Below are 26,274 nucleotides of genomic sequence, written 5' to 3' on the forward strand. Positions count from 1 at the left end.
GAGCAAGGAGGGGCACTCAGGTAAAGGTGAGGAGGACACCAAGCCATCGGCATCCTACAGTGACACGCAGAAGCCGTGTCGGCACCGTGGGTGCTCAGAACGGAGCTGGGAGACAGGATGAAGACAAAAGGGAGGTAACAGAAAAAGGAGAAATCTCGAAGTGTCTCCATGAATAAACCCAAGCTTGTCTGCAAACCTCTGGGGTGGGCAGATCAGGCGTTTCTCCCCCTGCTCCCATCCCGAATCAATGGAAATTCACCAGCATTACTTAGCCTTCCTAATTTGCTGTGTGATCTTGAGCCAATGAGTTAAGCTGTTTATTTTCCTTATTTGCAGAACAAAGGCGGTAACAGCATCTACGGACTAAGATTGGAAGATTGAGAAAGTGGACAGTTCTTCAAACAGTGCCCGACACAGAGTAAGCACTGCTTAAATGTTTGCTTTTGTTTTTGGTTTTCTTTTAAATCACTCTCTTTGCTGAATGGTCCAATTCAAAGATGCAGAATTAAGGGTTCAATCCATCAGCCTTACGTGAGTGTTGGATAGAGACAGTATAGTCCATGATGGGGCCCCGCTAACCATCCTCCCTCTCAGGGGTTCTGCCATAGAGCTCCCCACAAGGCTTGGGACCACCCGAGGAAGAGGCAGAAAGGTGGCCTTAGCAACAGAGTCCTCAGAGAGGCATGCAGGGCCAGGTCACATGGAGCACCGCAGTTTTACACAAACCCAACCGGCTGCACAGCGCTTTCCCTGCCCAGTGTTTCCCCCCAGGGTGGCCACGGTTAGTTCCAAGAAGCAGATGGGCCCCTATAAAAGCCATCAACGTCCCACCTGGCCATCCTCGGGACCTGAATGAGACGAGGTCCTGATTCTTCAGGCTCCATCAGCCCAGGGGCCATCCTGGGGCCCAGATTCAAGATCGGCTGCCCCCACCCTCCCATCTCCCCCCCACCGCCCCCATCCCGTTGTTCAGCTCTACGTCTCAGCACCAAAGTTATTCCTCACCGCCGTCAGACTACTACAATGTGCCTTACAGAAAATGCTGAGTGGAAGGAAGGAGGAAGGGGAGAAAAAAAAATTCTCCTTCGTGCGATTCATATATGGGCAGGAGCTACAAACAATTCAGGGCGCTAAAATTAATTTGCTCCCTTGCCGATGAGGAAAGGGTAAGCATGGAGGCAGACTGTAATAAAAACGTAATGTGTACAGCACATATTTATTCCTTTTTAGAAAATTTGCAAAGCTGCCACCCCCCCCAGCTCCCATAAAATCTGACCATCCTACTCAGCTTCTATTCTTATCCCTTGCTCATTTGCGTAATTTTAACGCTGCAGAATATAGCTAGCCTAAGAATATTTTTTTATAATTACACCCATCACAGGACCTGTCAGTATCTAATGAAGGATAATTTCAGCTATTATAAGAAGCTTAAAAGATCATTTTCATGAATAATTCGTAATATGAATCATTAAATTCAAACAATGTCAGAAAATTCAAAAAAAAAAAAAAAAGGAAAAGAAAAATATTTTAGGTGTCTAAAAGTACCCAGCCCTCTAAAGGCAGAATCATTTCTGTCGTGCACAGAAACAACACAACACGTGGGGCACATCTTCGTCTGAGGGGAGGAAACAGGGAAATTGGTTCATGTCACTTCCCACTTTTAATTTTTCACCAGACCCCCCCCCACGCCTGACGATAAAATCCACACCTCTCAGCAAGTCAAACAGGTGCTCCTTACTCTGACCCGTGTATCTCTTACCTCTTCCTCCCTCCAGGAGAGAACACCTGTCTGAAAGTGACACAAACCGACACTGCAAGCAGAACCAAGCGGCAGAGAGATACACGCTCACGGTGAACTGTTTGCACACTGGGATCCAGCCCTACCCGCACCGCAGATCTACTCCTACTCGATAATATACTTTCTTGTTGCCTTCAGTTGGTTTCTATTGTTTGCCAAAGGGGGGAAATGTTCTATTACTAAAATAAGGCTGGAGGCCCCCACAGACCCTGAGAGAAGAGCGAAATCACAGTGCTCATGGCTGGTCCAGGTCAAAACTCAGAGTACACAGCAGGGGGCACAGGGGAAGTTGAGGCGGGGGCAGCGGATGGCGATACGTGTGTGAATGCTGGGGTCAGAGGGTGATCAGGATCCATGCAGGAGGGACTGGGCAAAATCCAAGGCAGGACAACTACCTGTGAGATGGCCTGGCTACCAGAAACCCACAATGCACGGCTGCAAGGCCCCTAAAGTCACTTTGTTCAGGGAACCATGAAGACCAAAGGACAACTCCCATTTCCAAAGAAAATGGTCTGTGCCCACCTTGAAACTAAGGATAAAAACAACATAAGCTAAAATATGTAAGGCTTTTCAGTAGGAGAAATAATGTTTATACCTTAAAATAAGGGAAGAAGAGAGGAATGGCCTTAACCAACACAGAAAATACTGAACGTATTAACTGGATTACTAGATTCTGGAGTATTATCCCCTTCTATAAAATGATTTTTCTCAAACTATGGGTTGCATCCCTTTAGTGGGGTGGAGAATGTAAATAATGAGTCACATCTATTTGTTAAGATGGAATAGAGTAGGGGCGCCTGGGTGGCTCAGTTGATTGTCTGCCTTTGGCTCAGGTCGTGATCCCGGGGTCCTGGGATCGAGCCCACATCAGGCTCCCTGCTCAATAGGGAGTTTGCTTCTCCCTCCCCCTCTGCCCCTCCCCCTCGCTCATGCTCTCTCTCTCTCAAAACAAAATCTTAAAAAAAAAAAATAGAATAGGATATAAAACATAAGAATGTTTTGCACATAGTAAAGGTTAAGTATTATTCTAGGAAGGTACACTCCCAATTCCTTAAGACATGAAAGTGCACACTTACAAGCAGCATTCTTATCATGAGCCATAGTCAAAAAGGACTAAAAACCTCTTCTGTTACTGGTTTTAAACCAAAAAGCAACTGACAAGCATAGAACTCAGGCTTACACCTAGTGACTGGACTTGTGTAAATCTTTCTTGTCAACATGAAGCCCCTGGACATAAGGACACGTATGTGGGGTTGACTTCAACACCACTTGCAGCGGCAAAAACCTGGGAACGACCTAAATGCCGTCTATAGGAAAATTATCTTTAAAATTCTATCACAGCTGGGGAACCTGGGGGGCACAGTCAGTTCTATATCTGACTCTTGGTTTTGGTTCAGGTCGTGATCTCAGGGTCCTGGCATGGAGCCCCGTATGGGGCTCGGTGCTCAGAGCAGAGTCCATTTGAGACTCTCTCTCCCTCTTCTTCTGCCCCTTCCCATCCCGTTTCGCATGCTCGCTCTCCCTCTCTCTCAAATCTTTAAAAAAAACTAAAAATAAAAAAATAGAATTTCATCACAGCTGCATGATGGACTCTAATAAGATATTAATAAGACAGACTCAGATCTGCAGCAAGATTCATGACTATTAAGCGATATACGGTTACCTAAGAAAGGCCAAGTAGATCAAGAGTCAGCAAGCCTTTTCTTTAAAGGGACAGACAGTACCTATTTTCAGTTTTTCAGACCTTATTGTTCTCTGTTGTATTACTCAACAGTCTGTTTTATCGAGAAATCACACACAGACAATACATAAAAACTGGCTGTGGCTGTGTTGCAATAAAACTTTATTTACACCAACAGACGGCATGCCCATGGACCATAGTGGGCCAATTTCTGATAGAGACTGTAATCCAAATTCTTGTGGGGTGGGGGAGAGATACATGTTTGTCAGATCTGTGTAAACTGACATACATCAATTAATTCTGGCTGTTTAAAATGGGTAGGATTGCGTGACATTAACTTCATACATCTCTGTATCATTGGGTTTCTTACAAAAAGCATATATTACTCAACTTTAAGATTCCAACAAAATATTCAATTATGAAAAAAACAAGAAAAAAATACAAGGTATGTAGTGATTGACTTCACTAAAATCAATTCTCTAATACATTTAACCGTTTTTTTTTTAATTATTACAAATAACCGAAAGGATTCTGTTATTCATATTTAATTGGATGCCAAGTGTCCTACAAAGAACTCTCCAGTTACAAATTGCCTTAAAAAAAAAAAAAGTGGAAAGAGTAATACCAAGTCATGGGAAACCAAGCAGATTAATTTTCTTCTCCCCTCCCAATTGGAGACCAAAGCCTATCAAAAGGGTAGTTTCAGACTTAGGCCTGTGAAACTGTTCACTGTACCAGGACATCACATCCACATCTTACAGGTGGAGTGGTTGAGTGGACGCCATCCCAAAAGGACACCAGTTGAGCATTAAGTCAGGATTCACACCCGAGTCTCATTTCTACTTTAATCCAATTTTCACAGCACAGACCAGTAGCTTATCAACAGGCCAGTTATCCAAGGTCAATCCAATCTTGCACGTTACAAGGGCACCCTAGATTCACAGCGCAAATAAGCACGGGACACCAAGAAATTGGCACCTTATTGGGTAAAGATCAAGAGGAGGAGGACTCCTGTTTCTCCTGTTACCACTCCAAAAGGGGCAGTTTCTCAAGCGTTTGGCAGAAATCATCTTTCACATTTTACTTTTCCCATTTCTCTCCTGAAACTGACCCGGTTACTGCCGCTTCTGGCAAAGCCAGCACCACGACCTCCCTCATGGGAAAGCGGAGTAGCTGCCAGTTCAGAAGCATGGCAGAAACGGCTTGTGTCCCCTAAAAGCCATTCTTCCTTCTTTAGCAAGAAAACACCAACGTTTTTCACTGGGCACCTGACCATCAGGACAGAAAACAAAGAGACTATTTCCCAGCGTCCCCTGCAGCTCCATGTGGCCCCATGAACAGGTCATGGGCAAAATGCAGAAGAAAAGGTTTGTGAACTTGAAGACTCAGCAATAGAGACTACCCAAAATGAAACACCATGACAGAAAAATCAAGGCCAAGTAACCTGCCCACAGTCACACTGGTGGCAAAGGGCAAAACTAGGACTTTCTGGGCCAAACCCATGGTCTCACCTTCACGTTCTAACACTTTCCAGAACAGGCTGCCTTCGCAAATGCTGTCCCACTCTACTCTGGAAACGAGGTGAGACAGGAGAAAAGACAGCAAGCAGCCAGCCCGCATCCCATCAAACCCCGTTCCCTGGCACCCGGCACTCACATGACTGGTCACTGACAGATACTTGATGTAATTCACAGTCGTTCTGCACCATTGCCTGACTTTACTATTAAATTATTTATCGTGTGTGGGGTTTTTTTATGCCATCAGTTTTTCTCTAAGACCACAAGGTCCATGTGTCATATGGGGTCAGAGATCACTAAGCTCTTCAGGTGGGGGAGGGTTTCGCCCATGAGAGGTCACACGGCAAAGTGCTGTCCCTACCCAGACGGATACATTCCAGAATATTTGTCATGCCTGATGGCTTATGATTTTTCTTTTTTGTTCCCTTTCTGCTTATCTGTTCTTCTTACATTCTCTACAATGAATATGCTTTCTTCTTTAACAAGAAAACACAAATTACTGTTCAACCATAAAGTTGCTGAAAAACAATTTTTAGGCAAGCTACCAGTTCAGCGGACTACTTTTGGCCCATGGGTGTACGTGTGCTTACTGTCTATTCCAAATCCTTCATTTTACTCCTCAGAAGGAAGCCAAAAGCACAGAAGCAAGGCCTCAAACTGTGTAGGCACCGTTCCTGGCTGCCCAGCAGTGGGACCCCTGCACTCTGCTAATGGCAAGATAATGAGAGAAACCAGATGCAAACGAAGGCACAAGTAATTAAAGATAGAGCGGAGTTTGGCCTAATTGGCTCCACCTGGGGGAAGGAAGGTGTGTTTTTGGAGGGATCAGGTTCCAGGAAAAAGGAGATTGTGAGTCAGAGAGAAATGGAAGGGTAATGGGGAGAGTGGCAAAGTGAGAAGTTTCAGGGGCAGCACAGACCCAGAATACCTCCCAATTACTCTGGTGGAGCGCACCCAGGAAGCCCGGCGCATGGCTCCATGTCCATATCCCGTCCTGATCTGCCCACTGGCTTGGCTGGCTGGGAGAAATCTGGCTGCTCCCTCTCCTGGAGCCCACCCAGTCACCCCAGTGTGTGGGCTCCGGAGGGGTACACACCGTACATCACTCACTTCTGTGTCAGGACCCCAACGATCTGTCCCAGCATCTACCTGCCGTGCTGACGACAGTAACAACAATCAGATACTTACACAGGGAACGGCAGGGGCTTTCATCCCGTGTGGCCCCACCGCATGTTCTGACCTTTTAAAGTTTCGGCTTCCTCCACCCGCACAGCGGGGACAGTCATAGTACTGGCATCATAGGAAGGTTGCCTATCAAGCAGTTACAGCAGGGCCTGCCATAGGATGCCTGACCCACACTGGCTGTTATTACGGGGGCTTGACTACATTCATTCCTTCTCTCGTTCATCAACCAGCTGCTCCCCACCACCACGCTCGGGCGTCTGTTTCCGAATCTGGCTGCACAAAAGCATCAAAATCAAGTCCGTCCCTACTCAGGAGGAGTACACAACCTGGTGTACGTGTTTACTGATTATGTCACTAAAGAAAGGAATAAAAATTTTAAAGTACAAAATAGGCAGCAATACTACAGAGCTGGAGGGAATGACAGTGGGGCGGTGATGCCTGTGAATAGGGGTGTGCTGGGCAGCAGGGAGAGTCTAGACAGAGTGAATAGAAGGCACACAGGTGAGCAGGCATTCCACGGAGGAAGTGGGGGGAGGGAGTGTCTTTCTACAGAAACGCAGGTGAAATTGAGGCCGTAAACCAGTGCAATAACCCCAGATCGAGAGGTCAGCTTCATCTCTTTATAGGATATCAATTTTTTTTTCTTGGACCGAATAGAAAAATAAAGACAAGTCACTCTCATCCGAGGTACAAGGCATCATTACCCACTCCAGCAAAGCACAATGACCAGATGCCTGATGAAAGCTGTAATTAGAAACTGTAACGCAGCTTTCAGAACCAAAGTGGCATTTAACAAAACAAGCCACCTGTCAGCTTCCTGGAAGGAGAGGACGTGGACAGCAAACAAGACGCTGACTGACAAACTGCACGACAACAACCCCAACACTAAGGCGGCCCTAAAAAGGGACAGCAACAATGATAAATACATGTCTGGCCTGGGCCTCGGCCTCTGCGGAGGGAGCTGAGCCCCGCGAGTGCTCCTGCCCTGTTTCTGGGCCTTCATTTCCCACCAAACAATAAAAAAGGAATGAACAAAAATCACGAATCAATACTTGGTATTTCCAGGCAATTGCTCTTGCAATGATTTAGAAGGGGAAAGCATCCTGAAGAGGATAAAATCAAGTTGAGCAAATAAAACGTTATCCTTTATGGCAGTCCCCTGACAGACATGAGCACTTCTAGAAACCGGGACCAGATCCTCTTGCAGTGATGACCCCTATACCTTTGATGAAGCTTTTCTCAACAGTGACGGCACTGAGGGCTGGTTTGGGGGGTGCGAGGAGCTTTGGCAACCCCCTCCCCCAACTTCTGCCACAGAGTTTCCATCAGCCTTACCTTCCCCAAAACCACCTGGGGCAGAGACTGCCGACTGTCTAGTCAACATCCATGACCCCTCCTTTATGTGCCAATTAAGCCATCACATTTCCCAGCCTTCCTTGCAATTACGGGAGGCCCAAGAGCTCTAAGTAGAAGTTATGGAGGAGGGATATCCTGAGAAGCTCCTTAAATCAAGATTATCCTTCAAGTTTTAAAACCTTATAGAATTCAGCTGTGCAATCCACACTCTGTCCTTCCCCACTTCCTACTTCTACCTGCCTGCAATACAGATGTAATGGCTGGAACACCAGCCACCATATGGGTACCATGAGGTAATCAAGAAGATAAAGAGCCATGTACTGAAGATGACTGAGCACAAAGAAAAAGCAGCCTGAGTTCCTGATGATCATAAAAGCATCAAACTAGCCCTAGATGAGACCCTGTATTTCCAGAGTTGCGCTAGATAAGAGAAAAATCTTGTGGAAGTCACTGTTGTTTGGGTTTTGTTTTGTTTTTATGCAGCCAAACCTAGTCCACCTGATACACCAGCCCAAATGAACCTACAAATTCAACAAAAACAGAGCATGTGCTATGCGGATGCAGTGTCAAGAAAATGCCTCCAGGGGCACCTGGGTGGCACAGCGGTTAAGCATTTGCCTTCGGCTCAGGGTGTGATCCCAGCGTTCTGGGATCGAGCCCCACATCAGGCTCCTCTGCTGTGAGCCTGCTTCTTCCTCTCCCACTCCCCCTGCTTGTGTTCCCTCTCTCGCTGGCTCTCTCTATCTCTGTCAAATAAATAAATAAAATCTTTAAAAAAAAAAAAAAAAAAGAAAATGCCTCCAAACCCCTACCCAACAAAACCACCAAACTTCTCCTAAACAAAAATCCTAGAGATGCTACATTTCCCACGTCACTCCAGCTGCACAGCCATCTGGGTTTTTCTCCCCAACATCCTCTCTTTACCAGTACCCATCCTCATTTCAGGGATGTTGCCCCCCTCCCATTGTCAATCCAGTGTGTTGGGTGGAGCTGCTCCCACCTCATCCCCTTCCAGCAGCGGGCATGTGAGGAGCCAAGTTCTAACCCTCTTCTGAAATCGTCCGGATTAGCATAAGTGAGGCAGGCCACCCAAGCTGGGCCACCAGTGTTCATCTGGAAACATATGGATGTCATCATCAGTAAGGACATCCTAAATGACACTTATAACTTAACTATTTTTATTGATCTGAAATAAATATGGAAAATTATCTGTTTAATCTGGGTGGTGAGTACATCAGGAGTTGGTACCTTATTCCCCAGACTTTTCTAGTAAGTTGTCATTTTTTTTTTTAAAAATCAGTTTGGGCCCCTGTCCCAGGAATGGCTCCCTGGGTACTGCATACCGAGCACTGCCTCAGGGGCCAGGCACTAAGCTACCGGTTCAGATGTATTTATCTAAAGGTCGGTAAACCAGCTCATCACATAAATGTTACCAGGACTGCAAAGCTTTCAAGGAGATTTACTCTATGATTATCACCACAATTATTCACCCACTTTCAGAAATTAATGTACAGGTGTTTTGCTAATGTGCTGTGACCTTCTGCAGCCTGGATGCCCTTCAAAATCCATCTCCAATCCAAAATAACATCAACAGTTGCCTGGCACTTGACATATGTCATCCCTTTGAAACTTTAAATGACTGCATCAAGTCAGCAATATTATCTATGCTCCTCAAACGAACACACTGAAGCTCTGAGATAAAAACTTACTCCAAGAATCTGGAACCAGTCAAAGAACAGAGGTTCCACCCAGATCTCAACACCTGGAAAACCTAAGCCTGGACTTCACCCCTGTGTTCTGGTGTGGCCTCCCTCCATGCGCCTCCTCACCTTGCACTGGGGAGGGAGGAGCCTTCACGGAAGAAGAAAAGAAATGCCAGTAGCAGGCGTAGTCTCCACCGCTAGTGAGAAGTGGCTTCTCCCCAAGTCTGATGGCCAGTTCCGAGGCCCTCCTGCTCTGAGCCGGCTCCCCATGTGCCTGGGGGCACACAATCAGGTTTCAGTCTTCCGGGGAGAAGAGGGGAAGGGAGCAGAGCTTTCCCTGGATAAAGTGAAGGGGCAGATGCCACTCCGCCCCAGACTGTCCCACACAGGCAGGCAGCTCCTGGTCAGAGGCTACACACCACCACCTTTGAGGACCAGGACGATGCAACAGATCCTACCACCCAGGACACTGCCAGGAGAACAGAGGTGGAGGGCTGCCGGGAAAGCGCGCACTCAGCCTAGACCTGGCTGGAACACTGGCCTGGCCTCTTTCTAGGCAGAGGACTGTCATGGTTCATTTCACATGTCCATGTGCCCAGGCCATGGCATCCAGGTACCTGGTCAAACGCTAGTCTAACTGCCACTATGAAGGTATTTTTTTTTTTTAGAGGAGATTAACATTTTAACAGTAGGCTTTGAGTGAGGCAAATTCCCCTCCATAATGTGGTGAGTCAATCAATGGAAGGGGAGCAGGCCTTAAACTGAAGACCTTAGAACACTGAGCTCCCCAGAAGGAATCCTGCCTCCAGATGGCCTCAGACTCAGGACTACAACATCAACTGCTCACTGGGTCTCCAGCCTGCCAGCCTCTCCTGCAAATTTTTGAATTCCTAGATTCTACAACAGCATGAGCCAATTCCTTAAAATAAACCAATCCAGTCTAGACAGACGGAGATGTAGGCAGGTCCGTGTGCACAGACCTGTACACAGACACTCATCTCCACATATGCACGTTTGTATGTATGTGTGTATGTACACACACATGTGCTCACACAAGTACACTGCAGTAGCTTCTCTGGAGAACCCTAACATGGTGGCCTTGAGCACATCGATCTCTCAGAGCCTTGGTTTCTCCCAACAACAGCACCGACCTTGCAGAGACTCCATAGCTAAGAACCTGGCACACGGTCTAGCACCTTCCCAGGTACCCAATGGACAGGACCTTTTCTGTCAACCAAAGATTTCTCCAGGTGATTCCTAGAGAATTATTTATAATGTCCTACTTGTCTACCTTCTTACTGTCTCCCCCACAAAGCTGTCAGCTCAGGGGTAGAGCTTGTACCCATCATTCCCTGAAGTATCCCAGAACTGTGCCTGGCACATGGTCAGTGTTCAATTAACATCTGTTGAGTGAATCCAAGGGCATCTTTTCTTACCATCACCCAGCCAAGACGTGCAGGGGACACCAGAAACATCTTTCAACAATGGGTAGGTACAACATGGTTTCTTCATCCCAATTAATGACTGACAAAGCAATCAATATTTCTTACAGACGTGTCTTTGCCACATTCTTGGACTTTTTTTTTTTTTTAAGATTTTATTTCTTTGAGAGAGAAAGAGAGCATGTGAGCAAGGGGAGGCACAGAGGGAGAGGGAGAAGCATGCCCCCCACTGAGCAGGGAACCCAATGCAGGGCTCGATCCCAGGACCCTGAGATTATGACCTAAGCAGAAGGCAGACGCTTAACCAACTGAGCCATGCAAGCACCCCTGGACACTTTCTACTGCAGACCTTTGCAAGTTATCAAGCAAGGTTGAAGGAGAGTTCTAAGACTCTCAAGGGTGTAAGCCCCAAAATAAGCATATTGAGTAGGAGATCTCTTTCTAAGGACCCTGGCTTCAAAGACAGACACCACATGCATCAAATGAGTACCCAGCATGACTGGCACAAGCCCCTACTCCCTTTCCCTTGTAGGGAAGCAGCAACCCAGACAGAGACAACAGTCCCTAGACCCCTTTTCATCTAGGTGGGACCACCCATGCGCCATGGGCAGAGTGGTGTGGGTCACTCCTGCAAGAAGGGAGACCAACAATTCTTCTCTTCCTCTTTAAGTAAAATCACTTCCCCTAACTTTTCTTCTTCCTCAGCTGATGCTGTTCCCATCTATACCAGCTGGTCTATTACGTTGAAATCACTCCTAAGATTATTTGGATGGAGTCTGGCAACAAGTTTTATCACATACCTATTGTGCACTTGGACAACACACACAAACACAAGAGTTAAGTCTGTAAGTCTCAGATAATCCTCTGTGTGGTCAGACAGACTTCATACCCAAAAGACAGGATTACAAACTCATGAGAGTGAGCAATCAAATGCCAGAGATTGGCTGTTGCTTTTAAGTGCAACAGGAGTTTAGCAAATTCAAGGATCAGTAGGATTAGATTTCTATGGTGACAGGAGAAGAGCTGACTCTTATAATCAATGCAACATCTGGCCTGACCAGGGAGAAGGAAAATGGCACTTCCAGAAGAGGAAACTGGATGAGCGAAGATCAGAGATCAGGGAATGGTCAGGAAGGGGGCACATGGCCAGACAGCACTGAAGTGTCATGAGCAGCGCCCAGAGGGAGGGCATGCTGGGCACGAAAGAGAAGAGCCAAGATTGCAGGGGAAGGGGAAGACTAGAGAAAGAAAGGAGATGTGCTTGACACCCACCATGGATCCTTGAGCAAAGCCGGGGGTGAGCACAGTACAAGTACCGTATTAACTTCACAGTGGTGGACACCTTCCATCACACCCCTCCCCCGACCCAGCTACCCACCATCTTCGTAATCTGTGGAACCTCTGTGGAAACAGGTTCTGAGGCCAAACCTGCATCAGAGATGGAAGACAGAGCCTCAATTAATCTGAAACATCACCCACTGGCCAGGAATCAGACTGCTGGCACATTTGTAGCACACTGGCTGACCTTGAATTGCATTCATTTGAAAGCAGGATCCTCCAAGGCAGTGGTTCCCAGGGGCCGAGCATGGGAGTTTTTACAACTCCAAGGGGATTCAGTGTGGAGCCAAGATTGAGAACCACTGCTCTGCTCTAAGTGGGGAAAAGATGGTGGAGCCGTTTATAAGGAAACTGGTGGTGAAGAGAAGCACATGCTTCTGCTGGTTTGCTGAGAGGATTAAACCTAGAGCTTTAGGCAGCCCCTTGCCAGTGTGAGAACACCTGCCTGAGAGCGGGCACCCAGTGGGGCACAAGGGCTGGGGCAGAGCGGCTCACAGGAGGGCAGCGTGTGCATTCTTCCCAACGTGGCCCTCAGTGACACTGTGCTGGCAGCCAGCAATCAGCCACAGAAAATCAGCAAGCACCCTAAATCATGCCTTTTTTCCCAGCAGAGGACTGGTGGTTAAACACATACCAGTACACACTGCCAACACTAGGGAGAGAAAGAGGACGAAACAGACTTGAGAAATGGGGGGAGGGAGGATGCACGGGGGGAACTCCTGTTATTGTTGGAACCCCTGGATCAAGACATCCCTGAAGACAGGCACTTCTCAACAATTTTTTAGGCCAGATAAAATTGGATTTTATAACTCTTGCAGTCAAGAAATGTGAATGATGAAACCACAGGCGAAGGGAAGTCATGTGCAACCTGCAGTTACAAAAAACAAAACCACCCGTGTTGGGAAGAATCTGCTTCGAGGCATGAGAGTAAGAAGGATTATGTGGGGTCCAGCACATGGCTGGTGTGGCGGTGAAATGAACACCCTTCAACTCGCCGTGGATGCTCTCTCTGGAGCTGCCACGGGTCTTCTGTCACCTTCATGCCATGAGCCCAGGTCCTACAACAGCTCCTCTGAAATTTCTCTTCATTCATGTCATGAACATTTGTGGAGCACGTACCACGGGTCAAGGGCTGCTCAAGGCACTTTGAACAGAGCAGGGAAAAGAGCTGGCAAGGTCCTCGCTCTTGTTTGTACAGGGCAGCGTGGGGGCAGAGACAGCAAACAACCGAAGAGGACAAACCATCAAGATACTCTGAAGTACCGATGAGCTCTGTGATGAAAATGAACATAATAAAAAATGAGTGGGAAGACACAACGTGACGCAAGGCGGTGAGAGGGGGTGACTGCTGAGTGGAGACCTGCCTGATAGGCTGGGATCAGCCGTGTAGACACTGGGAAAGAGCATTCCAGCACAGGGACAACTGCAGAGGTGCTGAGGGAGGAACCAGTCTGGTGCGTCCGAGGAAAAGCCTAATGGCCAGGGTGGCTGGGGGAGGTGGGGCTGGAACACGGCAAGAGCCAGACCACAGCCAGAACTGGAGGCCACCGTCAGAAGGTCTGAAGTGGGTGTTAAAGAGCAGAGTGATGGGATCTGATGTATGTTTCCATGAGGTTCCACATTTATCCTACTGCAACAAGACAGGAGCACGTAGAGTCATGACCTAGCTTTCCTTGCAACCCAAAATGCCTGCCTCAGACCAAGATATTTGTGCCTCTGTGCACAAAGGGGGCAGGAATGCGAGGCCACCAAAGTGGAAATGGCCCAAACCTGCGATGGTTTAGACCCCACAGGCTTGAGACACATGCAGGCTCTAGGAATCCCCTCACCCATGGTCATCCATCTCCACAGAATCAACTGTCCTGTCCTATCTCCCGCGAGCCCAGGGAAACAGGCCCGTGAGGACATGAAGCACATGCAGTGTCCAACAGGGAATCACGGAGCGGGCCACATGCAGGGACACAACGCGTCACACAGGTTAAGTACTTCTTATTTTCTTTTAAACTTCTTCTGGTTTTAGAGTCAACTTTTGTTTAATTGCTCCCAAGCCTCCTGCATCTGTCAAGTTCCTCCCACTGTACCTCCCGCCTTGCCGCTGATGACTCCGACGGCCACCAGCAACAGGCCATCCTCTTCTCCCTTTGTCCCTGAACTCAAGACAGATTAATTAAATGGAGCCAGCGACAAGTGCATGCCGCCTCAGATCCATCACTAGAGAATAAGATACAGTGGCCAAGGCAGAGGAGGACAGGGGAAGGTACCTAACGGGGGGGGGGGGCAGGAGCAAAAGCCTCACGACACACCAGACACCGTATCATCTAAAAGACCGACTCCAACAAATAAGAGCCCCTCACAAGGACAGGATGGACTCCGTATCCAGTAAAGAGCTAACAATTTGCCATGAGCATATGAACTAAAAACCCAACTCAACCTTGAAAACAGGCAGGAGAGACTGGTGGAATTATTGCTCTTAGTAACAGAAAGCTCAGGGCTAGACTGTCACGTCGATCAGGGGCATTCAGGGGCTCCAACAGCTCAGCTCCTGTCTGCCACCCAGCTCAGCTCATCTATATGATGGCCTCATATAGACACAAGAGAGAGACACCGGCCCCAGCCTTCCCGGCCCAACAGCAAAGAACTGTGCCCCTGGCAGGCCCAGCTCTCTTCCTCAGTCCCGAGAGCCAGCTCCAGTTCCCAGGTAACTGCTCCTCAGGCGAGCAAGGTTCTGCTGAGCTGCAGACATGGTAAGAACGTCCTCCTGTGGGACACTGAGAAACCAGCCTCCTTGGCGGCACACGCCACCACTGACCATACCGGAAGAGTAACACCGAGGGTCCACCAGACAGCGGGGCCCCAACCATACGGTGTGGAGGCTGCACTGCCCGTGTCTGGAGCAGGCAGTGACAGCAACCACCCACAGGGGCTGGTGACAGCAACCCCAGGGCGGGGCGAGTATGTGCCTGGGGCAAGGGCTCCCCTTGCTGGGCCAGACAAGCACGCCATGCATGTGCCAGGGACAGTGGGCTTTCCTGTCCCACGTGTGCTGCCACTCAAAGGCCACAGATCTACCCTGAGGTCCCATTTTGTCCACCCAGGGACCTCTGACTAAAAGCCCTACCTTCATAACCTCCACCTCCCACCACAAGAGGAGTAGGACGCTGGTGAGGATGGTCCCCATGCCCCTAACGGGGGTAAAATTAATACCTCAGTTCAACTCACCACCTGTGTTCATCTCCTATGGCTGCTCTAACAACCACAAACTTGGTGGCTTAGAATACCACAAATTTATCACCTTAGAGCTCAGGCGGCCAAGAGTCCCAAATGTCTCACAGGCTACAGTCAGGCCGTCAGCATGGCTGTGCTCCTTCTAGAGGCTCTAGAGGAGAACCCAATCCCTGGTCTTTTCCAGTTTCTGGAAGACACCCACACCCCTTGGCTTGGGGCCCTGCTTTGCTCCAGCCTCTGTTGTGCATCTTCTCCCTCCCTGGCCCTCCTCCTCCCTTTGGTAAGGACCCTCATGATTACTGGGGCCATCTGGAGAGAGCAAGATCATCTCCCCATATCAAAATCTGCAACTCACCCACGTCAAGTCCCCTCTGCCACTTAAGGCAGCGTATTCACAGGTCCTGAGCACCAGGACACAGATGTCACTGGGGGACCATCCTTTCGTCTATCACAGCATCTTCTAGATCCCAGACCCAGACATGGGCATGTTCTCTCCACTACCTCATTTAATCAATATTTAACCTCACAACAGCCCATCAAGTACATACTGTTTTCGTCCTTGGGCTGAAAGAGGTAGAGGTAGTGACCACAGCTAGCACCAGTGGCCAGTATGTACTGAGTGCCTCACGTCAGATAGGCTGCTAAGTGCTTCGCGTGTACTAATCCACCTCCATGTTCCCCTGACCCGGTGAGGAAGTCGCTACTGCAATTCCCATTGTACAGAGAAGAAATAGAGTCAGAGAAAGGTCACGTGGCCCCTACGTCAGTTGTGCAGGGGAGTCCTCGGTGTCCTTGCACAGAAGTCACTCACCCACCCACGTCCACCGTGAGCTGCTAGGACCATGTGGAGTGCCGGGTTTCCCCACTGTTGTGGCCACGAGCATCTTGTCCATGGGCCATGCACAGGGCCCGACACACAGGATGAAGTGGCACCTTGAACAAAGATGCACGGGCCCTGACAGACTAAGCCTTCCTTCTTTCTCTGGATGGTCGATGCAATGGAAGTGGTATCTGCTCACCACACCACACTCCCGACCCAGCCCTGCCAGGATCCCCCCCCTCAGGAGGCCTCAGCTGTGGTCCTCACAGCTCTCGGCAGCTGTGTCTCCCTGTGGAGACTTTCAGGAGCCAAATACACTCAGCCTCACTCCCCACACCTCAGAACCGGTTGGGGAGATTCTCAATTGAGTGGAATTGTTGAAAAAGTCAACTACCTACCCCCATGGACTCTTCCCTCTCGGTCTGCACTAGGTGAAAATTCTACAGACCCGACAACCCTTAATAAGGGGGCGTCCCTGGGTCTACACCTGGTTGGCAGTGTGTTAGGCAGGGGGACAATGGCTACAGGTCAAGCTGGAGTTTCCTGGAGAGTCCTGTGTGTAAGTCTTACAAGGAACTAGAGGGGGGAACAAGAAGATTTAGAGATGATTAGTGATCCATCTCTAAATTGAAACAAATGCATCTGCTGACTCCTGGTTAGGAGGCAAGTACGAAATATCTAAACATCTCACAGAAGAGCCGCACCTGCACGTTCCCTCTCTCACCATCAACTACCATCTGACAGAACGAGCACAGAACCCTGTTAAACCACAAGCCGGGAAAAAAAGAAAAAGGACCACGTAAAGGGCCAGAGGGTGATAGCATCTCTGAGGGCTTGCCTGGGCCGAGACCTTTCCCTCACCCGCTGTGGGACCCATCACGACACTCAACAGATGAGGCACTCACTAGTTCCCCCTTCTCGGAGTCAACGGGCCACCATCAAGGGAGACTGCAGCTCCCCACACTGACAAGCCCAGAGGAATGACGTGCCTGAGCATCAGGTCTGAGCTTCTGGTCTACTCGCCACCTGCTTCTCACGACCACTGAATGAACTGCTCTTCTGACTGCACATCGTTCTCTGCGTGCTTGGCTAATATGAGTCCATTCTTGACAGAATGAGCCGGTCTTGTCGACACGACCTAGCAGGTATCTGAGTGGGCTTGCCTGCTCCCATCCTCTAGGCAAGCAGCCAACTTGACATATTAGGTTTCAAACTTTAGTGAAGCCATAGATGAAACCTGAGTCTGGAACGCGATCCCCTGCTCTCCCTCCGTAAGGACAGTGCGCTGTGCTAGAGAAGAGAAATGTCTGAATTCCTTACCAGACCTCATCTAACACCCAGTAAGAGTCGCACTGCAAGCTTAAGGGTCAAGCCAGTTCACTGTGGACGCGGCAGCCCTCATGCCACAGCTGTAAGGCTGGAGGGGGAGCAGACAATACACACCGGGATGAGAGGGATCCAAATATTCAAGGGAAGGCATAAGCTTTTGGGCAAGCAGATCTCAGCAAGGCCAACTACCACTCGAGTGGTTAATAACCCAACCTCACACTTGCAGACCACATTAGGGGGAAAAAAAAAATCCTTCTATTAATGAGGCCACCCAAAATCCTATTCCATATTTGGTGATTAAATCTCAACTTTCAGGCCACCTGGGCAACTCAGTCGGTTAAGCATCTGCCTTCGGCTCAGGTCATGATTCCAGGATCAAGCCCCACACCAGGCTCCCTGCTCTGTGGGGAACCCGCTTCTCCTTCTCTCTCTGCCGCTCCCCCTGCTTGTACATGCGCTCACTCACTCGCTCTCTAATGAATAAATAAAATCTTTAAAAAAAAAAACCTCAACTTTCTTAGAAGGAATACACTATTCTTCAAAAAAAAAAAAAAAGATGAGAATATGAATCTGAATCTAAAATCCACAAAATTAAATGTTGTAAACAATCTAATGGTTCATTTTTAATTTTTTTTTTTAATTTTAATCCTGGAGGCATTTTTCCACAACAATGAAGGTGGGGGTCCCAACACAACCCTCAGCAACATATTCAACCCTGAAGGTATCTGGGGCTTCAAATGATTTTCACTCTTGTCCCTGCTGATGAGCGCTCATACCTGCGTAAAGAATTTGTTGCCAAATGATAAAAAGAATCTTTATATCCTCAAACTAAAAGGCTTATATTGTGCAAAATGCATTCTGAACTTCCACGTAGCATTTGGGAAGCTGGTATACACCTCTATGTCCACCCCTGTAACACCAGGAGCCAAGGAAATCACAGACGAGAAAGGCCTCTCTCCCTCTCCAACCTCTCCTGTCCCTACTCCTCCAACTTCCCAGACACCCCAGGACTTCTCAGCCTGGCCAAGATGCCCCAAGCTACCACAGCCTGACAAGGGCACACACTCAGGATTTGAACATGAGTCAGCAACTAGCTGGGACTGAGGAATGAGCCCCAATTGCTTGACTAACAGAGGACACCCCCTGAAAATCAGGCAAAAGCTCTTTGACAGAGTACCTTTTCATGAGGCTGCTTCGTGGTGCCTGGCACAGAGCAGGTGCTCACGAGCATTTCTGAGTGAACGGCATGAACTACGGGGCTAAGTCCCATCAGAGCACCCATCACAGAAGGTCCACATTCGAGGACTTTCAGACAAACCTTGCACTGACAGATGACCCCCAGAGAAGGTAGATGGTCTTGAATTTGACCGTGATGAACAGCAGTAAGGACTGTGTCACAAGAAGTACAAGACCCTCCACGCGGTCTCTGCTCCAATCCATTCCAGGGCGGTCTCACCATCCTGAAGGCGCATACCCAGCTTTGCTGAGAACATCCAGGCTGAGTCTCAGGACAGGCAACTTCAGCTGACGCAGAAAGCTATTCTGTACGTTGCGGGTTCCATGGACCCACGTGCCGGGGGAAGGACTCCAATAATGCTCATACTCCAAAATGTATTTTATAGTGCTGAGGTGTTTCGATCAAACACAAGCCCAACAGTGCTTCTTTTTTCCTAGGTGTGATATTCTTACTGCACGGAACCTGAGTTAGGAGCAGGCGGAGTACAGATTTCTCAGGAGGTGGTGGGGTGCCACCCGTGTGTCACGTGCATTAGAGTCACATTTCTAGACGTGCAACCGTGGGGCCCATCCTAGATCCACGGAAACCACTGCCGACAAGAGCAGCGCTCTTCCTCCCTGAGAACAGGCATATTTAGTAAGTTCCCCCAGGTATTGCCCTCTGCAGACTCTAAGAACTTTGCAAGGCAAAGAACCAGGGATTCAGAGGAAAATGACTGAGTTCATTTCCACCCTAGATACACGTATGAGCCCCTTAAGCTCTCCTAAGCCTCCAATAATGACCTTTCTAAAATAAAGGAAAATCAAAAAATTAAAAGAGAGGAAAAATACCTACTCTTCACTGGGTGACATAGTCCAAAGGAAACAGATTTGAAGCTGCCTGGAAAAGACAAATACTACTCATTCAAAACACATCATGGATGGAATGAGCGACTACAAAAGCTAGGTGTTGGGGAAACAAAGATGGGGAGTGAAACTCAAAAGACCAACACCCACAGAACACATGGTGAAATGGATTCAGGGCCATAATAGCAACATCTCTTTGAAAAACTGATGAGCCCACAGAGGAAGACATGATTAATTCTTCAATGATAACCCCTAGACTGGTAACAGTTACAGACCAGGCCAATTATGAAAGAAGCAAGGCAGGTGATAAAAAAAAATTAATAATAATCACAAATGTGTTGAAGCCAATCAGAGACCATAATTAACACAAAAGCTTTAAACACAATTTAAGCCTTTCTGTGATTACTATGCAAACCACATCCAGATTCCAATCCTGTCTCCCTCTATTACACAGAAACATAACCACCATTTACTGAACACCAATTATAGGCCAGGTGCCATACTGGAAACTTCACATTGTTTCAGTAAATCCTCACAACTACCATTGGTGGGATGATTCCACTTACAGATGGCAAGATAACTCTAACACCTCAAATTATACTGGGTAAGCCTGGACTCAAATGCAGGTATGGCCGAATCCCAAGACCTGCGGGCCTAGAGGGTCCACCCCCCCTTTGTTACAATGTCGACACCCCCAGAGTTCATTTGTGTTTAAGGAAATCTCTTAATGGTAGATGAGCTGAAGGCTGCAAGACATTTCAGCCAAAGTGAAATACCCTTTCTGCCAGCTGAACGGAGACATGTTTTAGTTGATTCAAGACAGTTAAACTGTAGCCAAAATGCAGAGAAAAAGAAGCATATGGTATCACCTCCATCAGTGCAATCTTGACCAAGTGATCATCTTTCTATCTCTTTGTATTTCCGACTAATATCAACAGCTAAAATTTACTCAGTACTTACCCTATAGTAGGCATTATGCTACAGAATCTACATGGATTAGTTCATGAGATAGGGACTGTCGACTAACCCCATTTTACAGATGGGGAAACTGAGGTACAGAGAGATGAAGGAACTTACCAAGAACTGGGGTTGGAACCAGGTCAGCCTAATTCCAAAGCTCTGGTTGTCCACCACTTTGGGGTTCTGTTGCATTCACCACCGGCCCGATGGGACTTAATCATACTGCAAGGTTCCCTACCTGGCAAGCATCTCAAGACCTCAGACACAAAACTCCCGAAGTACATAAATCAACACAACTGTTACTAGTGATCCACAAAGTCAGTCTTAGGACATTAGTTATGCATGTAGAAAGAACACACAACAGGATGTTACATCTAATTTGTTTTCCAGAATCCTTACCAGCACTAATTCTCTAATTCATCTGCATGTGCACTCATCCCATGTTGAGTGGCTCCTGTGTGACAGGCACAGGGGCTATAAGGATTAAAAAGCTTGGCCCCCTCCCCACCCAGGCTCAGTCTCCCCCTCACCTTCAGCTGTTTGGCCTTCTCTTTTCAGCATCTGGACAGCTCCTACGTATTTCTTCAGTTGGACTTTGAGCACCTCGTTTTCTCTGCAGGTACAAGAATATTTTTAAAAAATACATTTTTAAAAATTGGCAACTTAGACTTAAGTCGGGGAGCAATCTGTGTAAATAAAAACACATGGGGCTCATCTTATTAACACATTTTTTGTTTTAGAGATCCTCACTGAAGAAGACTACACTAGCAAAGGCACATTCCAGAGTGCCCGTAACAACCATTCCTTCCTAATGAAGGTAAGTGCTAACTGGTTCAGTTCCCACCAAGTCAGGATGCAGACATGGGTTGTGCTCAGATTACCTGAATCTGTCAAACTGTTAGGTGCCTGTTCGGTGTCAGGCACTTGGTAATATTCTCTCCGTTTACGGAAGCACGTTCTAGGAACCAACTATTCAACCTGGGGAATACTAATTTTTTATTAATGGCTACATGCATTGAACACTTAATATTTCCCGGCCATCACACGAGGTCTTTATCATCTTGTTTAATCCTTCTGGTGTGTCATCACAACACCTACTTTACAGATGAGGAAACTGAGTCATAAAGAGAAGCAGCAGGGGCGCCTGGGTGGCACAGCGGTTAAGCGTCTGCCTTCGGCTCAGGGCGTGATCCTGGCTTTATGGGATCGAGCCCCACAGCAGGCTCCTCCGCTATGAGCCTGCTTCTTCCTCTCCCACTCCCCCTGCTTGTGTTCCCTCTCTCACTGTCTCTATCTCTGTCGAATAAATAAATAAAATCTTTAAAAAATAAAAAAATAAAAAAATAAAGAGAAGCAGCAGCTTAGTCCACACCCACCTCCACACAAGACTCTACCACTAGGCTCCATCAAAACCCTACTCTACCAAATTCACTCCACAGGTACACTGGCTGAGGAAAAGAACACAAAGATCAGTTATTGAGTATCACACAGCTGAGACTTGACCTACCTGACTTCACTGAATCAAGCATGCATCCGTTCATTCTTTATTCATTGGCAAATGTTTAAATGCCTGTCTGTGACCCAACAGTACTCTCAATTTAGAAGAATTGGGGCACAGATAAGGTCTGTGACTAAGGTCACGTGGCCAAGGTCAAGGTCATAAGAAGGGCACACTGCCAAGACACAAACACAGGTCACTCTGTCCCCAAGGCCCAGAAGAGCTTTTCTGAGTCTCCAGTGGGATTTGAACTTGGTTTCTCATCAGCACCCCAGGGAGAGTTGCCTCTTCCACATTTTCTGATTCTACTCCTCCCACCCAAAGGTTTTGAGCCTGAGTGCCTTTAAATATGAAAGAACATTTCCTCAATATGAAAACTGCTTTACGACTGGGTTTCTTTTATAAATATAAAAATTTAAGAGCTCGTCACAAAATAATCGGAGGACATTTAAGCAGGAATGTAAAAGTCAGCTGAAAGCCCAACACCTTGAAATCAATCCCAGTGACATTTTTATAGCTATGCTATCATACCTCTCTCTAGGCACGCGTGCGCGCGCACGCGCACACACACACACACACACACACACACAGTAAATCTATTTTCCCTGGATGAAACATTTTTCACACTCTTTTCATTTTTGTGTTTGAAGTCTTTTTTCCCTTTGTTCACTGCTCCACTCACCGCCCCCCCTTCTCACGGTAACCAATGCTGAAAACCCAGTATATACGTGTCAAGCCTTCCTCCACACTCTTATAGTCACTACAAACCCAATACACTCAAATATAGGTTACTTTATAAAACTGGGTATTATAAATTTTTCCACAGCCGGGTCATCTCCTTTAACAATTCACCACACAGGCAGTTTCTAACGCCATCTATTTATGGATGCAAATGCCACTCCTTGGTACATATGTGCGTCACACACTTACTCGGGTATAAAACTTCTGACTGCCCATCGCCAGTACTGTTTTCCATGCATCTGACTACACCTCAGCCCTGTGTTTGCTATTTTACTCTTCTGTACTTTCGGCAGAAAGAGCATCACCAACTGCAGACTCTACCATACACTTAGGTATCATTTGAGAATGCTACACTCATCTCGGCAGCTCTAGAGCGTGAACCACAGAGGGGTCCCTTCATCACCCGCCTCCCTCCTCCTAGACAGCCCCTCACAGGTGTTTGTAACGGTGTCTGCAACTTCCTCCGTCTGTGATGTGAATAGCAAACGTCTGAAGCTAAGGACTTAACAAGTTCTGGAAAGGTCTGGGGGAGGGAAACACTCCCCAATACACGTGGATGGTACAGCTTGTTTCCTTGGATTCCCTCGGCAGAGTGTTGTCACTCATCCCAACCTACTCCCCATCTCCACGTGTGAATTCAAGTCACATAGGACCTGAAAACGAGGGAAAGCAATTTATCTGCATCTCTCTATGGCCTCATTTAACAAGGGTTCATGGCAGAACATCTTCCACAAGGTGGAATACACAGGCTCATTTAGGCAGACAGACAGGTGCACCGTGCCGACATCTATAGCGCGGGCTCTCGTTTGCTCCCAGCACGCAGGCCAACCCTCAGCTTCCCTGTTCCTCTGCAGCCGGCACGGACAGGTTTCCAGTGGCGGCTTTTCTTCTGGTTTGGATCTTTTAATAGTGTCTTAAAGATTCTATCTCAAAATCAGATGTAACAGATTGAAAGCAAGGTTTTTGACATAAACCGATCTCCATCAAGATGATGAGAAAGTACAGAGTACATGGAACCCCTTGGATGAGCACTCTGGGAGCCATAAATTCATCCCAATTTCGTACCAATGAACTTGTTTGCCTTTTGTGGAAAGTTAATGCTTTCAGGTCACTGGAAGTGTTTATGAATAAAACTCAAACACCCAAATGAGGCCCTTTTTGTTCAATTTTTTTTTTTTTTAATAACTAGAGACTCACATCAAGTTGCAAGGATCATAGCAAGAGATTCTATGCTCTTGGCCCAGTCTGCCCAGTGGTTACAGCTTACACATCTCTGGAGCAACAGGAAAATCAGGAGTCTGATATGGGGACAACGTGTATGCATGCAGTTCCGTCCAACCCACTACTTTCACTGAGGCTCCTAACCATCCTCTCCCACAGTGTTTCTCCTTAGATGGAATATGGAATTCAACGGCCACTACAGTCACACAGGCTAGGCCAAGGAGCAGAGCCATCCAGGACTAAGAGGGAGTCAGGGGCAGGAGGCTATGAAAACCAGGGAGCTCCTGCCCCACCACAATTTTTTTTAAAACTTAACACATTACCGGGGCACCTGGCTGGCCCAGTGGGAAAAGCATGCAACTCTTGATCTCGGGGTCATGAGTTCAAGCCCCACACTGGGTGCAGAGATTGTTAATAAAAATAAACTCTAAAAAAAAAAAAAAGCATATTACCAGGCCAAGAAAATAATTCCCAGCCTCTAGACAACTAATTTGCAACCAGCTGACGGGACTTTAATTTGTAGCTAGAAGGGCCATAGAGAATCCATCATTCTTATTACACAGGTCTATTATGATTAGCAAATTAAAAATCCCTTTTTATTTGACACCTCATCAGACAACAGAATGGATTAGTTAACTAAATGAATCCTGACTGTAAAAAGGCTCCGAGGCCCTCTGAGCATGTGAAAAATATAGGAAGGGTGGTGCAGACTCGCTCATTTCTTCCCCCGCCACCTAAGCGCCTTCACGCCACCACGAGTCCCACGACCAGGTACCCGTCAGCCTCAACAGGTAAGAGGCCAGGTGAGCAGGGAAGACCAAAGCCTGAGCAGGGCTCTGGGCGCATCAGCTCACAGGTAGTGTGTCTGTAGAGCCAGGGCGCCTTGCCTCTTTGCTACACCCCCACCCCCGTGTGTGTGCATGCACACGAGAGAGTGTGCACACCACACGGCCCTGATCCCAACAGTATCTCCCCTGAGTGATGAGGTCATAGGGCTTCTACTTTTAGCCTTTTTCTCTTTTGGTTGCTCAGCTATGTTCCCTAAACTTCTACAGCAAAGTTATGTTTGCAGACCAAAAACACTTTCACTACCTAGGTCTCTTAAGTTTTTTTTTTAAAGACTTTAAGAATTTACTAAGAAAATTTAGAGAAAATGCTAAGGAGAAAAGTTGAAGCTGCTGTGGAGCAGGCCACCCCATCAGCTGTATGGGGGGGAGGCACCTCCACCCCATTGACACTGGCAACACACGCGTAGCATGCCTGTGAGGAGGAGAGCTCTGATCGAGGACGCACAGGTGTTTGCCACCCTGTCCGTTAAGAACTTAGGGCATCTCCCTCTTCTCCAGTTCATAGGAATTTCCGCTTCTTTGGTTCTAGGACGGCCGTGCTCAACTGAAGATCACCCTACCACATCTAAGTGTTTCTGTAACCAACAGAGTTGGTTTAATATCAAACCTGACAGGCCATCTACAAAACCACCTAGAAAAGTTGGGGGCAGGGATGCTACTGTTGCTAAGAACCGCCCAAGCTCAGGCCTTCCAGTAACATGGGCCACTAGGAAGTCCTGAGTCCTGAGCATAGTCACTGCGGCTCCAGGCGCAGCTGGGGCTTCACCCCGTTTGGGACCTGTCAGTGATCCACCTGTCAACACTAGCACCTCTCCAAGGATCTGGTCTTTCAGCTAGCACTCACCCATGTGCCTCAAATGAGGAGGTGTAACCGGGGGGTACCCTCAGCCATCACAAGGCCAATGATGAGAAAACCACACAACAAGGGGGTGTGGGGGTAGGGGTCTGTCAGGCAGACCCCGTCTGTCATGGCCCAAGCAACTGCAGCAGGAAACCAACCTCACAGAGACAAACTTGCAGAAATCCCCCTTGCCCCCTCGCCCTTGAGTACTTACGCAGTTCTCTCCACTCTCAAAAGCGGTGGGACCTAACTTTCCTCACAGTTCCATCAACGAGAAGAATCACACAAAGAAGAGGAACTTAAACAGAATCTTCCAAATGCAGTACATTCCAAGATCGTTTTAGAGGTTTACCAATCTTTTTATTTTTATTTTTTTCCAACACAGAGATATTCTTCTAATAGATTTTTTAGAAACTGATTTTCCATATATTGCTGTGATATAAAGAACCTTTTGAAAGGAAGTTCAAAGGTTTTCAAAAATGGACTGAAAGAACACTGAAGAGAGAATAATGCAGGTGGGACACAGGCGTGGCCCAAACCATGAGGCTAGTGCACAGTGACCAATATCTGGGGCAGACAATCTTTGCTTTAAAATATAGGTATACAGAACAAGGTATTTTAAAGTGCATTTCCTAAACTGCATTCGAAGGGGTGACAACAGGCCATGGGAAGAGGACAATGTGCATTAC

At 47.6% G+C, this 26,274-nt stretch overlaps 1 protein-coding gene across 2 annotated transcripts in view; it reads right to left on the reverse strand.

Moving 5' to 3' along the window:
• SNX29 (sorting nexin 29) overlaps window positions 1–26,274 on the reverse strand; it is a 510,975-nt gene that overhangs the window by 296,436 nt on the left and 188,265 nt on the right. For both annotated transcript variants that reach the window (XM_045777903.2, XM_045777904.2), the window contains one exon: window positions 20,967–21,049. In XM_045777903.2, coding sequence (XP_045633859.1) covers window positions 20,967–21,049 — 83 coding nt within the window. The remainder of the gene's footprint in view (window positions 1–20,966; window positions 21,050–26,274) is intronic.

Source organism: Ursus americanus, chromosome 2 (genome assembly GCF_024610735.1).
Source record: "Ursus americanus isolate L20-20 chromosome 2, mUrsAme1.1.p, whole genome shotgun sequence".
NCBI lineage: Eukaryota > Metazoa > Chordata > Mammalia > Carnivora > Ursidae > Ursus > Ursus americanus.